Source organism: Toxotes jaculatrix, chromosome 2 (assembly GCF_017976425.1).
Source record: "Toxotes jaculatrix isolate fToxJac2 chromosome 2, fToxJac2.pri, whole genome shotgun sequence".
Classification (NCBI taxonomy): Eukaryota; Metazoa; Chordata; class Actinopteri; family Toxotidae; genus Toxotes; species Toxotes jaculatrix.
In genome coordinates this window covers 9,345,338-9,361,382 of record NC_054395.1, presented here as the reverse complement: position 1 = coordinate 9,361,382, position 16,045 = coordinate 9,345,338, and the positions used below count along the sequence as shown (strand labels likewise).

The 16,045-nt window shown below is 44.7% G+C and overlaps 1 protein-coding gene across 2 annotated transcripts in view; it reads left to right on the top strand.

The window, feature by feature from the left end:
- The window catches only part of agrn (agrin), a 239,676-nt gene that overhangs the window by 194,330 nt on the left and 29,301 nt on the right, over positions 1–16,045 (top strand). For both annotated transcript variants that reach the window (XM_041049152.1, XM_041049160.1), the window contains 6 exons: positions 734–858; positions 958–1,063; positions 5,389–5,823; positions 8,076–8,201; positions 12,019–12,146; positions 15,494–15,608. In XM_041049152.1, the coding sequence (XP_040905086.1) occupies positions 734–858; positions 958–1,063; positions 5,389–5,823; positions 8,076–8,201; positions 12,019–12,146; positions 15,494–15,608 (1,035 nt within the window). The remainder of the gene's footprint in view (positions 1–733; positions 859–957; positions 1,064–5,388; positions 5,824–8,075; positions 8,202–12,018; positions 12,147–15,493; positions 15,609–16,045) is intronic.

Below are 16,045 nucleotides of genomic sequence, written 5' to 3'. Positions count from 1 at the left end.
GTGGTAAAGAGACTTTGTGATATACAGCCTTTTAGCCTGTACCCAACTCCTATACACAGTTTAAAGTCAATCAGCTCGGGGTGAGAGAGGGCCGGGGTTGTGGCTTTGTAGTAGTAGGAGTAGTATTACCACTATCCCATAGTAAGCCAACACATAGCGTTAGCACAATGAAGAATTCTATCAATAGTACAGATTTGTCAGGCAGATCTGTACAAACTGTTTTTGGGGCTTAACACCTGCTGACACCATGCCAAAATTGGATTTGTGACACAAACTAGGTGACACAAAGAGAGGATCTCATCGGGGGTCTATACATCTTTCATCCAAATCAAAATCTCTCTTGTGATGTCTTACAAAACAGTAGATCCATCTCGGAAGCAACAACAGCCGCACTGTTATTATACTGTGTATATGAAATGTGTAAAGGATGTTTAAAAAAAACACATATTTTTGTTTGATTACATTCATATTTCATCATGCTTTGCAGATTTTGAGAAACCAATTTAATGGCTGTTTAACAAGCAGAACTTTTGCTTACTTAATAAAAGTAAGCACGAATTCTGTAATTGTGAATCATGAAATATGCATGCAAATTTAACTTTTAATTTAGCTCCACATTTTCTCACAACCTCCACAATCAGAATTCATAAAGCAGCTATTCTCCATTGCTATAAACTGTATGAGTATGAAACTGTAGGGAAAGTTTAACAACTTAAACTCGTGTTTTCCACAGGTCCTGAGGCGCCCACTTCATGTGAGGAGCTAACGTGCAGCTTTGGAGCTTCGTGCATTGAGGTGAACGGCCAAGCCCACTGCGAGTGCCCTTCACCTGACTGCGATGAGAAAAACAAGACTAAGGTGGGAACTGTCTGCACTTAAGAAATAAGTAGTGTGGCCTGCAGGGAGTCAACATGTGTTCCAATCTCCCCCCTCTCCATCTCTGTCACTGTGGAGCAGGTGTGCGGCTCAGATGGGGTGACCTATGCTGACCAGTGCCAGCTGAGGACCATAGCCTGTAGGCAAGACAAGGACATCACGGTGCAACACTTTGGACAGTGCACAGGTGAGCCCCGTCGATGCCTCCATGCATCACATGTCGCACGGATGGCCAACTGTTGTCAGGCCCCGATCAAAAGATAATGAGCAGTGCCATGGGCCTCAAATTATCCCTCCCCTGCTGTTTCTTTCTGAACAGCCATCCATCTCTCTGTCTCTGTCTCAGGAAGTAAAGTCACCTGCCTGCACATAACAGCAGTTTGAGCAGGGTTTCTCATGTTTCCTTTAGGATTTTAGATTAGGAAAATCCAAGTATTTTATTTCATAGGAAACATGTTCGCAGTAATTTGTATTCAAGTCCACTTCTGAGAATTTTGCTTTTTATTGTTTCTAATGCCACAGTTTCTGAAGTTCCATTATGACTGTCTAATAGGTAAAATCTCAGAGTTCATAGACAGTACAGTAAAATAAGCCATTTCTTTTTCTCTTCTCATGCGTTGACAGGTGCAAAGAAAATCATGTGCGACACTGGGGAAGTGTTAGAATTAAAAAAAAAAAAAGTGCGATATTGTAACATTTAAAATCCAAGGGCTCTGCAGTTTGACTGGAGTCTGAGCTTTGCAATCCCACAAGATAGCAGCGACACTTCCTCTTTGCTTTCTCGCTCCTCTGTCAGGATTTGGCTTCATCTCCAAACCCCCCTGTTGGGAAGTGCGTCATTCCCTTTGCAGTTTTATGCTGGCAGGAACACGGCGCTCTTTCAGTATGATGGTGGATGTAGAGTACATGTGTCCTGAGTTAAAGGTACAGCTCTTGCCCCTTGGTCCAGCTGCTGATGGACATTGTTTGGATCGGTGTAATAGGTGGTAGGACATGTTCCAAGGCCATGGCTTTCATGTACAGTGAAGTTGTTGCGCCGACTGCCAGCTTGCGTCACAACAGGGTTCTAGAGACGCCGCCGGCAAGCGCAGTGGGGAAGGGGAGTGCCAGCTGTGTGGTTCTGGCCATGAGCCACCGCCAGATGTCTAGCATTTTTGGGTGTAAAAATGTTCATTCACCTCATCGCTCGGTGGGCACAGATCAAGTGGTGACCAAATACCGTGTCACGAAATAAGCGGAGTCCTTTTCATCCATCTCCCTTAGGTTCTCTTTGTCAAACCCAAACTGTGTCATATCTATAGGAAGCAAGGCTGTTGACATGGTAGATGCTGAATTGCAGTTGCAGGTACACAGATAAAAAAAAAAAAAATACAAATATACTCAGCAAGAGATCAACAAGGCTTTGATAAGTCCCTGAACATCTGGTGATTACAAATTCAGTGCCGTGGGTTACCAGCAAAAGGAGCCAAAATCCAGTCTGGTTTCACATTCCTCTGTTGCCTGGCAATAGAGATGTGGGTTGTGTGTAATCCCTCACCTAGCATTGCTGCGCGGAGAAGGCAAGAAGACGCCTCACAGCAGACTCTTTCTCTATCGAACCCTCAGGGGAGGAACAGACAGACAAGCGCTCGGGCCCACCAACAGCCACAGAGGATCTTTTAATTTCTTCTCCCGGACGCGGTTGCACCGCAGGTAGCTGCTCCGTCGCTGCTGTCGGCTCGGGGGTTAGATCTCGAGCTCATTTCACGTGTGGCTGGGTGCGAATTAGCATTTGCTCTGCCTCCACCCCTCACCACGCTGCAGCCCTGCCTTGCCCTTCCTCCCGCTGCTTACATGCAGTGCTTCCAGACGCCCGGCCTCAGCGCTGTGGCATGCTAATGTTCACCAAGCTGCTATGTGGTTTGACAAGAGAGCAATGCCAAGGGCTTATATAAATGAGTGAATATTGATCTTTTTTTAACATCATTGATCTGTCACAACTTTTTATTACACCACAGTGTGTGACTACTGCTCCACAGTCTGCCACTAATGGGCAGGCTAAGGCGAATTCACAATCCTGCAGAAAAAGCTCTTTTCCAAATCTTTCTGCTTGTGACGGAGAACTTGCAGCTCACTGTGATGTTACCCAGCTCTCTGTCTCTGAAGTCTCTGAGCTAAATGGCAGCACAGCCACGGAGTATAGTGAGGAGTTTTTCTGGCTTCTTTGCTGTGTCTCAGCAAAAGATGAAGCGATATCTGAGAAAAAGCAAGAGTAAGAGCTACTGTACCGAGCATTTGCCCAAGGGAGGGCTTTTGGACGAATGAGCAAATTCTAGCACCGGGGGAAATGGCCACCAAGTTGGCAATGACCTGCCTCTCCCATATGGTGTTATCACCTGTGGGTTTGCGGCAAATTGGCAACGAGTGCCAGCATATGGCATCGGCAGTCCTCCGCCTGCGTGTTAGTCAGGGTTCTGTTGCCCTCACCATTTCTCCTCTGTCCTGCTATTTTCTCTCATTATTCAAGCCCTCACTCTGTTTGCCTTACCGTATTCTTCCACTGCTTATTTTGTTAACTTGTTGGGGTTTTTTTTTTCTGGTTTAATCCCTTTTCTTTAGGCAGTTTGTCACTATCATTTCCTTCTTCTTGGCTCTGTGCTTCCCTTGTATCCAGATGCCTCCTCCTCCTCCTCCTCACTGAGCGCGCCTGACACCACAAACAATCTTAATAACCACCTTTCTACAATAACTACACGGCTGAGACAAGCCAATGACAATGATTTTTTTCTTTCCACCCTCTGACACAACTGTCCATTGCTCCACTGAGAGGGGGAAAAAAAAAGCCAACACACGGGCAAATGGACTGTTAAACCTGATTAAGAGAAGCATCAGCTGAACAGACCGTGCTGCTGGTTCTTCTTTGCTCATTCAGACGTGTGTTCTTTTCTTTCCGTATCCCCCGTCACAGGAGCTCGCTGCTCGAGATACGCGCACACACACACACCCAAACACGCATTAGCCACTTCCCAGGGAGCAAGCCGCCTGACGCTAAGCCAGGCACCTGACTGACAGGTGTAGCCGAGAGGAAAGGCAATGCATGCCACCATTCTTGGTGATAGCATCACTGCTCTATGCACTCAACTCCAAATCTCTCTCCCAACAAATATCTGCCGAGCCTTAAGCTGACACCCCTGTGTGTCTCCCAGGCTTTCTGCCGTCTCAGTAGGTATCACATTTCACACCTCGGTGAATAATTGCAGATCAAATAGGCGATTATAGCAGTGTAATTAAGTCCTACACATAATGTTAGGTGAATCCTAATGAGGCGCAAATCTATGGTATAGGAGTGTTTTTTTTTATCCTCTTTTTATTTCACCCACGTGCTAACACTCATCTATACTTGTGGGACATAAAGAAGTAAAGGAGGAACGACAGTATTGTCATGCCTGCCTGCCTCGGCTAAATCTGAAGGACTCACTTACGTAGCATCTCCCAGCCAACTCACTTCTCCCCCTCAGGAGTTTTTGTCCTATTTATCGTTCTTTTATCACAGACAGTTTGTCCTTTTGCACCAGAGCTTTTTGCATTGGTAATGATGGTCTCTGCAGAGAGCCTCTTCTCTCTCCCTCATTTGGAGTGATTTTTTTTTTTCTTTCTGCCGTGTGTGTGTGTGTGTGCATGTTTGTGTGCGTCTGTTGACAGCAGTGTGTTTGTGGTGGCGTTGATGGATGCTCATGCTCTCTGCAAGCAGCAGTGTGCCGTCTTTGAAGCCAGAGTTAAAGCCGGCTTTTTTTGCCCCATTTCTATCAATCATTCATCACCGGAGGCACTGGCTGTTGGTGATTAAAGCTTTGCTACTGGAGGGCAGCATTTGAATATGGATATATAATTCATAGGCATTGGCACAGCACGCACGCAATACACAAACCTGAATATTATACACACGGATGCATGCCATGTGTGTTCACGCACAAGCATAACCACACTGCACATTGTGCATTGACACCAACTCGACTAGTTTAACTATGTCCGGGCAACATAACTCATCTGCAGCTGAAACACACTGCATTGCCTATAACTCTGAATGCAGTATGTCATCTGTTGGCATATCCCATATTCACGCTGTATATGGATGCGCCTTCATTACTTGCGGTTTGTCAAATAAAGATCCCTGACATCTCATCCATTGCAGGGTTTTCAATCAGAGGCTGGGTTTACAAATGGGAGCCTGCATATTTGTGTGTGTTATTTCTTTTAATGTTATTTCATAATGACATTGTTGTGCATCAGGGAGAAGGGTTAGAAGATTTAACGGGCCATAATCATTCAGGAAATGCAGAGTTAAAGTTGTTGTCAGCAGTAGGTTGTAATAATCATTGAGTGGCTTTGTTATGCTTTATTGGCTAAAGATAATTTTATTTCTTTTGGAGTGATTTTTGAGATTGTATTGGAGTCAGGTGACGCAAAATCAAACATTTCCATCTTTGCTCAGTCATTCATCCATTCCTTGCTTCCTGCCCTTCCCTCCACCAGAAACCATCTCCGAGCTGGCAGAACGACCTACCCCCAACACCCTCACCACCACCCCCAGCTCACCTGCTGGCGCCTCCATCACCACCATCGCCCCCTTCCAAATTGAAATGGTGTGGGCCATCCCGCCTCCAAGGACAGCTAAGACCGAGATCGCCGAGCAGCCCCTGGCCACCACACCCTTTCCCACCCTCACCCACAACCGTGCGCGAGCAAAACACCACCCCTCCACCCACATCCAGCCTCCGCAGTCCACCGCTGCCGCTGCCACCACCTCTTCCTCCCACAGCAGCCCTCCGCCCTCCGCCGCAGTGACCTCCTTTGAGGACTCAGGCAGCGGGGAACCAAGTGGGGATGACCAGACTGAAGAAGAAGAGCTGGGAGAGGAGACGGGTAGTGGCATCCAAACAGAGGCCAGTGGGGCAGAGGACCCTGTCGGTAAATCCCTGCTCTTTCACTTCATTACCCACAATGCTTTGGGAGGGTTTTTTTTTTAAGAAGGGGTTGGACAAGCTCATGTACTCTTCTTAGCTGACATCATAACACATTCATGCCATCATCTGTTAATTGAAAGTTAGACTAAAATCAGCACAGGCTTTATGTGTTTATGTATTCTCGACATACACTACAGACTGCAACAGCCTGAGGAGAGAAATGTCAAAGCCAGACAGGCAAGTCTCTGTAAACAGATGTTGTTAGTGTCATTTCAACTTGCATAAGATGTATATCTCAATTTCAGACAGAAAGGAATGTATTTGCATGGTTCACTGTTGCTACATCACCCATGCTCTTTTCTCCCATTCCACCAGCGCGCTCGCTCTCAACATCTAGCAAAACAAACCCAGGCTCTGTAAAATACACTCTCGGCAGGCCAGATGAAACTGTTGGCCCGCATCTGGAGATCTCTGGAGCCTGACTTGACAGGCTGATGTGACTGAGAGGTTGAGGTGTGAGTGTGTGTGGAGGCTGCGTACCTTGTCACATGACTGGTCTCAAATCTTTCTCGACATGCCCTCCTGGCTGCAGCAGCAGGCTGTGGTTTCTCGGCCTCCGCTCGGACAACAAGGGATGACTGAGACTTTTCAATCACAGCTAATTTTTTTTTTCTGCTGTTGTTTTCCATCCATCCATCCACCTCGCCTGACAGCTTGCCGTAACAGGATAGGATTGATGGAACAGCATGGCCCCCAATGTGCTCTTCCTCAGCTCTTCCTCTTCCTCCTCCCCTCCCGCTCCTTCTCCCTGAGCCTTAGATTTATTCTCTTGTCAGAAGCTGACCAGAGTGCTCGGTGACGCGAGGAGCATGTAGCTTGTCTGCCAAGGAGAACCGGTGTCTTGTGGCTGTGTGTGTGTGTGTGTGTGTGTGTGTGTGTGTATTTGAGTGTAAGTGTGTGTGAATTAATGTGTACCCAAGCATGTCTGGATGTGCATGCGTGCTGATTTCAACATAGACAAACAAATCTGCATAATCTTTGTTACCACTCGTGCATTTTATACAGTATGTATGCAGGAGTCTTATCTTTGTTTGTGTGTGTGTGTGTGTGTGTGTGTGTGTGTGTGTGTGTGTGTGTGTGTGTGTGTGTTTTACTCTTATCTTCCTCCCCTAATGTCACTGAGTTTGACCAATTCCAAGTGCACACATCAGTGTCTGACTATATAAATGTGAGCAGGTCAGAGGTATACGTTTGTACGTGTTTTTGGATCCATGCTCTGTTGAAATCTGCACTCTATGGCTGTCTATGTCGGTGTGTGTGTGTGTGTGTGTGTGTGTGTGTGTGTGTGTGTGTGTGTGTGTGTGTGTGTGTGTGTGTGCATTTATTTGACAGCTCTCATGGCTCCCACTGGAGTCATGCAGCGTCCCCTTGGCTGTTGCGTACTGCCCTCTTTCTACCCCCAGCGTTCTCCTCTTCAGCCCAGCATCTGTAAATCTACAGACCACATGCCAACAGATGCCCTATAAACCGCCCCCACCTCCTCCTCCCTCCTCTCGCATCCTTTGACCGCAAGTCCTTGAGCAGGACGTCCCTCGCCTCTGACGTCTTTACGACTTGTTTAGCCGCTAGCTGTTTGCCTCCACGATTATTTCTAATCTCTGTGTGGCCATAAACTGCACCGCTTCGACCAAGACACCGCCTCCACCAGCACCATCATTAGAGAGGATGGAGGTTTTCTGCTATCACACACTCTCATTTTTCAGAGAGAGAAAGACCAGCCACTTTTATGTCTTTTATGTCCCAAGATAGCCAGATATACAGTGACCGCAACACAAACAACTCTATGTTTTTTTCTCTTGGGAAGCCTTCAAGGTAACTGTCAGCCAATCAGCAGTCAACACTTATCAGCCCCCACCCTTACTTTAAAGTGCTCTGTGTGTGACGTGACTGGCAACAATGCCCATAATGTGTTCTCTGCCTCACAAAATGAGCTCCAGGTGTAAAGTCAATTCCCATGAAAATGCCATAATCGCTCCTGACAGATGCCTCTATTAGCGTTCAATCACTGGTCAGCAGACTGAAAACACATAACCATCTGCAAGAACAAGAGCAAGCTGAGAGAAAAGAAAGGAAGTCACACATTTTAACCTCAGAAACATTACTGGTCCTCTGGGTCTCTGAGATAAGCTGACTTGAATTGAGGCATTTTTCTGAAGCTTCATGAATTATTATGAGCCCCTGTGTATCACCCCCCAGGTCCCACAACGGCAAGCACCACTGTACCCACGGCTGAAGACAGGTCATCCTGTGACAACACAGAGTTCGGCTGCTGTCCTGACGGCAAGACACCATCCAGCACTCCAGAGGGTGCCAACTGCCCCTGTAAGTCAATATGACCCTTCAGAAAACACTTTCTCTACCTTCTGTCTACCTGAATGTTACTGTGTTGTTCCTGCTCTGTCTCCTGTCTGTTGGTACTCTTTGAGAGAAGAAAGCTGAAATCCTCACTACATCACTTGAGGACCAGCTGCTGTGCCACTGACTTCTCTGACTCGATGCACTGATTCACAGAAGCTTAAATCTCCCTTTGGGTTTTTTTCATTAGAGTCTTTTGGGGAAAAAAGAAAGAAACATGTTCCTGGGTTTTTATAGAGGAAGTGAGTCTACCACATTGATCTACCACAGCACTTGAAGCTAGCTAGCGTTTTTGAACCCTTTGTGATTTTAGTAAACTCAAACAGCAAATACTCTGTCAGCATTCAAGAAACTACATCTTCCATTAAAGAAACAGATCATCATTTTGGGGATTCTTTCAGAGAGTTGGATAAGAAACTCTCATGTCTCATGTCTGTGCATGAAGTGTGGAGCTGAAGCCCGGAGGGTGACAATTAGCTTAGCTTAGCATAAAGGCTGGAAGCGCGGGGGAAACAGTTAGCGTGCCTCTCTCTAAAGTTTAAGAGGTTGTGCTGTTAACACTCATGTGAACTAACTAAACTTGTCAGTGTTAGGTGTTAACATCACATGCAAATAAACAGCTAATTATTTTATTTATTTATCTATACATGCTTGTCCCAAATGCAGAGTTGCATTGCAGAACTGCAGAATTCTTGTCTGTTTCTCATCTATATTCTCTCCATTCCCTATTTTAAAACTCAATTTATAACCTTAATTTGTTGATACATTGAGGATCAACACAACATTTTTTATCCTGAATGTTTACTTAGGGAATAGTGTGTCATCTGCCTTAAACAACCAGATGAACAGGTGGTATTTTTTCCTCCAGCAGTGCTGTCGTGAATCACCTCCCTCATATGTAAATGATCATATTGGGAAGTGGAAGAAAAAAAAAACGCGCAAACAGTGGAACGTTAAGTCTGACCCAAGTAATCCATGTTTATGAATTGTATAACACTTCACAGTCTGATTCTGATATTAGTCATACTCTGCCTGATCCCCAGTACATTTCATTTGCTCTAGTGTTTTCTCCAGAATTTTGAATGAAGTTTGGTTTGATACCAATACTCAACATCATATTTTAGGGACCCTGTACTTTGGTTTATAATTAACCAATCAGTGTTTCTATTCCTGCTTTTTCTATCTTCCTTCACCTTCTTTCCTTTTCTTTTAATCTTCCGCTTCTTCTTTTACTCAGCCCTTCTCTCTTTATCAGTTAGTGCCACTGTTCGGTATCTCCCTCTTGAGCTATATCTCAGTCTTTCCTCTTCCCCAACCCAGTCAATCTCAATCCAGTCTTGCATCAGTTCATTTCTCTCTGGAGCTGAACGGGGAGAGAGACGAGAGACTACCAGAGGCCGACAGGCACTGGTGTACCAATCAGTGCCTTCTGCCAGGCTTGGTTCATAAAGATAAAGGGCTTCTTTCTCCTCTTTGCTTCTCTATCTCTCTTTCCCTCCATCCCTCAGTTGAAGTCTGCTCTCTGTTTGTCCCGGCTGTGTTAGTCTGACTGATTGTTAAAGGAGGGGTTCTTTGTGGCTCCCATGGGAACTCCAGGTCATGACTTGAAAGCGCTGAGGCTACAAAATAGTGCGCAGAGTTGCATTTCCGGTGTGAAGGTCCCGTAGCCTCCCAGTAAACCAGCAGATTTCAAGTGCCACACCATCCACAACATGATCTGAAGATAAGAAGCCACCTTCGACCAACTCTCTGCCTTCTTTCACAGAATTTAAAGCCAAACAGAGGTGAAACATGGAACGCCACAACTGTTGAGGTTGGATTTGATGGCATTTGGCCCCAAATCCAGACGACGACATAAGCAGGTTTTATCTGTAAGACAACAGTTGTAACAAATCCACTAAAACCTGTAAATATTTATCTCAGCCAACAATGGCGGCACACCAGCGATCAATACTTCATTCAGCTCAAGTGTTGCCAATAAAAGCAGACAGCACCATAGGCAGATCAATACGCCGGATCTTTTTTCTCCTGAGAAGGGCTTAGCCGATCCTCCGCTCATTAGAAGTGAAATGACACGTCCCTCCTGCTAGAATATCCATCGGCCACCATCTCTCTGTAGCGTCCAATTTATTGACAGCAAAATGTCTCAAAATGAAAAGGAGTAATTGTCCGCTGTTCCAGTCTTCACAGTTTATTGAGACATGAAATGGTGAAGTGGCTCAGGGCTGAGTTAAGTCCACTAAACCACACTGTGTAAAGCTTCACAGTGGATGCCAAACCTTGGTTGAGGATGTATTAAAGGGTTCTCTTACTCAAATTATGGATCTAGTTTTGGGTTTGTTTGCATGGAGAAAATGATCCCATGCAACACTGGTTCCTTAGCTTACTGTGTTGTGTAAAAAAATCACTGAGGGCCCTCCATAAGTTACATTTACACAGGGAAATACAGTTCATATGACATCAGAGATAATGGACAACAAATGCTCATGTGAAAGTTAATGGCACGCTAAGCTCCAGCTACTGTAAACTCTTCCATATGCCAAGGGAAGTCTAACAAATCCATTATATTTTACAGTTCACCAGAATCTGATAGCCAAATACCTCTGTCCCTCCTTTTATCTCTCTCTCTCTTTCTCTTTACGTCCCGTCACGGCAGTGGGCTGGAAAATCACCCTCTCTGATGTTTGTCTTCTTTGCAGATTAAAAGTCAGATCTCTCTTGCTGTCCCCTCTCTTTCTTTCTCCCCCCTTCATCTTATCGGCCAAACCTCGTCCGTTTGCCTCTATTTTATGGCTGCCGTCACATCTGAATCGATGTGTGCAGCCCGTGAAAGTACTGTAAAGACGAGGGGGGACGGAGGGAATGCGAGCGGGGTGGGCGTGTGTCTGCAGTGACTGCTGTCCTTTTCATGCAATTTTAACCAGGCCGTGTCAGTCACCGGTCTGCTGGCATTAAGGAGACAATTACGGCTATCTTTCACGATAATCATACAAGTGCTCTTCCCATTCTCCCTGGTGTTGCTCAGGCAGGGGCAGCCATGATTGATTTGGGCAATTTGTTCTGCTGATTACGAGCGGCGTAGAAGCCCGGCATCAGTGCCTCGCATGCTCCTCTGTTCGTCACCTCACACACACACACATACACATGCACTTCCTCCACTTTCAGCTTTATTTCAAGCCCTCTCCTCCCTGGCAGCAGTACGAAGAAACCGTATAGAGAGTTGATAGATGTTGGACAACATAACCCCCAAGGTCGTACAGGGAGGCTTTCTCTTTGCTGAAGAAGGCACTTTTGAGAGTGGCTGTGGGCTGTTTCCTCTGTAGCGTGTGTGTTGTTTTTTTCTTCATGTATTTGTGTGTCTGTCTAACTTGTTGTCTTTTTACCCAGCCCTCCATGCCTCGGCCAGCTTTTGGGACGCGTCTCGGTCTGGTAAAACTGGCCCATTTTTCCTCCTTTCCTCCCGTTCTTCTTTGGTTCCCTCCCTCCTTCCTTCCTTCTCTCATATCTCACAGTCCATTCCTTCCACCACCACAGCCTCCACTACATTCACCTCTAATGGCCAAATTCCAGCCCTTTTTGAACCCCGCACACAATCAACAACACACTCACTAACCTCCCTTTGTCAAACACACACAAACGCGCAATCCATCACTAACCCAAAACTGGCACTACCTCAGAATGAGCACTGTGTGAGGGCAGTGGGAACTGAGAAGTGATAGAAGAAGAGGTTTGAGCTGTGGTGTTTATGTATCACATCCTCTTTCCTTGTCTCCTTTCCTTCTAGCCACCATGAGGTTCAGCGGTTTCCTGCACCTGGACCAGGTGGAAGGCCAAGAGATGTTCTACACCCCAGAGATGGAGGACCCCAAGTCGGAGTTGTTCGGAGAGACGGCCCGCAGCATAGAGAGTGCTGTAAGTGTAATAACTATCAATCATCATCAATGATGATAATTCTAGTCTAAACCTGCTGTAACACAACATCCTCACACATTAACCTTTGCTTTTTAAAGTGAGACTACGTACCTTGATGTATCTGCATATTTCATAAGCAGTAAAACACACCTTTGCTCTCTTTAATATTCTCAGGGATTTTGCTGCTATAGCTTCATCTGGTCTCATGTGACCAGTAGCTCATAATGGCTAATGTTGGTTAATGTTAATTAAAGCAAATTTTAAATAAGGCATGTGTAAAAAAAAATGTTCAGCTTAAAGACTTTATGACTCTTCTCTACTTCTGGTATTGGTGCATTTTATTTTAGGATTGCCTTCTGCTTGTGGTCCCACTTTGTTAGCTTTCAGTCAGGGCAACATAATGATGTCTTTAAAGCTGCACTATCCAGCTCTGTATACATTAACATTGGATGAAATGACTAATGTAATGTGAAAGGTGTTGCTTGTGATAAACCACAGAGAATTTCAGCTCTACAAAGCCTTTTAGCCTCTTATAGCTCTTTGTTTTGGTTGTTCACCCTTCAAACATTGACACCATTTCCAAACAACTGGCTGTTTTCTGCTAAAAAGCTTTTACAAACACACTGTTAACACAGCAAAAAGGAGAGTGAATATTCAAATTACATTCATTCATACAACTTTATAAGTTGATAAAATGCCATATGTTGTGTTTTCAAGTCTCCAAAAAACTCAATGATACTGACATTTTTTGTTCTTGTGAACACTGTGGCCATTTTTCAGCAAAACTTGCATGGTCTGGCTGCAGATTTTGTGCTTTCCTAAGACTGTTTTTGTCAAGAGTGGAAAAGCTACTGAAACAACATTCAAAGCATCATGAGACACAAAGCTCTTCACCGAGAGCCAGACTAATCGAATTCTTTCAGCTCCTTTAGGCAGGTTTCATTGCAGGTTTTACGGACTTGACACCCCTGAAGCTGCTGAGTAATATTCTGCCACACTGGGCTGGAGTGATTCCTCCGGTCAGACATCTGATAGAAAAATAACAATGATAAAAAACATATTCACTGGCTACGGTCAGGGAGTAACATACATCATATCAGAGGGAGACAACACAGCCTGGCTGATATTTGATTTTTAATAAAAGGCGAATATTGGCAATCTGTTACATCAGGTGATCCCTAGAAAGGAATATAGTGATTGAATACCAGTTTTTTTTGACCGAGGTAGGTAGATCAGAAGAAAATAAGATTCTTCACGGGATTGTGTTCCATCGTGGTGGTTCGATTTTTTTGTCTTTTTTTATATAATCCAGTATCATTTTTCACACACATAAACAGTAAAATAAGAATTCCTCACGTACACTGCTGATTAATTAAGAATTTTTACCGAATTTGGCTGTTAGTTTTCTGAGTTAATGCGCTGTGTGCAAGCTTTAGGGTGAGTTAGCACAGACATTACATAAGGCTTCCACAAACTCCTCAAGTTTAATAAGAGAACTATAAAAAAAAACTAACAGCTCTCTGCAGACTTGTGCAAAGACTAATTTGTAGATTGCTTGCCAAACACTTCACAGTATTGGAAAGCAGCATCTCATGAGATTAATTAAGATTTTTCAGATATTTGAGAAATCAAGTCCTTATTTCTGGATACGGGTCTCATAAGTTTGGATGGTCATGAAGCCAAGTCCCCAGCAGCCACAGAGCCTGTACAGTAAATACATTTTTTCTGGGGCGGTTTACCCTGGGTTTATTTCTCCACTGTCCGTTTTCTCTGTTAAGCTCCGACCTTTGAACAAATGTCTGTGTTGTCAAGCCCGGGTCTCGCTCCTCTGATGAAATGGGAGCTTCTGTATATGTGTGTCGTGTCTGTATACACAGCACACATCTACCAGCTGCTGAATCGGTGTCACTAGCCCCCACTGGGACATAATCTGCTACCTCACAATGGTTTGTGCGTGTTTGTGTGTGTGTGTGTGTGTGTGTTCTCTCGTTAACACTCTTAGCCTGTGTGTCTGTGAAGCCTGGTGTGCCACTTGACAGCAAACCAGCCCCTCTTCATCTTCCAGCACACACACTGAGCACATACAGTACATACACACACGGACATACACACACACAAAGTACGTATACAGATATACGGTATACGCACAAAGAATCAAGCCGCCGCACACAGCACCCTCCTACAATTAGTTAATAAATCAGGATGTGTGAGAGAAAGAGAAGGAGAGGAGAGAAAAATCAGGAGGTTTCTAAGTCAGTGTGTTCGCAGGAGAGTTTGTCCACTACCATTTCCATCCCTAAGCCAGCTTTGGAGGATTTTATTTTTGACCTGTCTACTTTGCTGTCACACTTCAGCCCACAAATCAGAAGCGTTCAGTACATGGAGGACATAATCTTTAACACCAGATCCTCCAGCTGAACTTGAGCGCCCTGAATAATCGGTGTCACTGACTGAATCAGCAGCTTTTTTGCATTGGCGTTCGCCTCAATAGCGTCTAAAAACATGATAGACAGTATGTTTTGGGTTAAAAACATGAGCGAAACTATTTGCAATTTCTACCACAAATCACAAGAGTTCTACTTGAATATGTCTCTTGAATAATTTTGTTTGGAAATATCATTTTGTGAACAATGCCTGGCTTTAGAAAAATGCAGATGTGGACTGTGGGAGAACACTCAGTGGGAATGATGGAAGTGGTCACGAAGAGGATGCTCCAGTGAAGTGGGTTACCAGGCCCTGTGGCTCCAGCGATTTTAAACAGGAGCTGAGTTGAGGACAAAGCAGAGAATATTCCTTTTGCTGCATGTTGCATTTGTTGAGTATGTAAACGTGATTGATCCAGCGTTGTTATGACAAGGACAGAACTGTGGGGAAACTCTGAGTATGTGTACATTTTTTCAAGTTCTAGCACGAAAATGGTCCAATTTTTATCTTTGGCTAACGTCAGTCTAACTGCTGTAATGTTGGCTTAAAGAAACACTTTAATCAAACCTACCTACAGAGCTCTTCTGGCTGTTACAACACGCACAGAGCATCGGAAGCAAAACCAATCAGGAGCACATGTCAGGGTAGCATGACATTTATCTTAGCTCCTCCCGAAAACTTGTTCCTGTAATTAATGCCACGGCTGCAGTTAAATGTCAGTTTGTGCACCCGCACCCAATAAGTTTCTTCTCTGCGCCCCAATTTGAGAGGCAGTCGTTCTTCCTTGGAGATAGAGTACAGTCTTCTAGCATTGGACTCGCTGCTATGATAGCATGGAGCTCATTACCAGCCTCATTTATCATCTCTTCTCTCTGTCTGTTTTCTCCTCCCACTCTCTCTCTCTCTCGCTGTCTCTCCTTCAGCTCAATGAGTTGTTCAGGAAGTCGGAGGTGCACAAAGACTTTATGAGCGTTCGTGTCCGTAACCTGGCACCCAGCAACTCCATCCTGGCCTTTGTGGAGGCTCACTTCAAACCAGGTGAGAGAACTTTGAAGAGAGCAGAAGATTAAAAAGAACATCTGAATAACTATAAAGTAGCCAACAGAGAATTACACTGTGCCTGGAGTCAGTTATGTTTTGTCCCCGTTTGTCTTTTTGCAAGCAGGCTATCTCAAAAATTAGTTGCCAGATTGAAATTAAACTGGGATAAAAGTTAGGCCATTGGCCAAGGAAGACCTAATTAGTATATTAGTGCTGAATAAGCCACTATATTGCCATTTTTAAAGCACTTTACATTTTCTCTTTTAACTCTTGGACTTTAAGTAAGGAGGAGAGGCAAACTTTGTTCTCCCCTGGATTCCTTAGTCAGGCACAGATCAGTTTGTGTAGAGTTCCATAATCTTTAAGTCCTCAACAAATATCAGCTCTCTCCAAATTTAGTACATAACCATTCTGGATCATATTTTTAATATTCC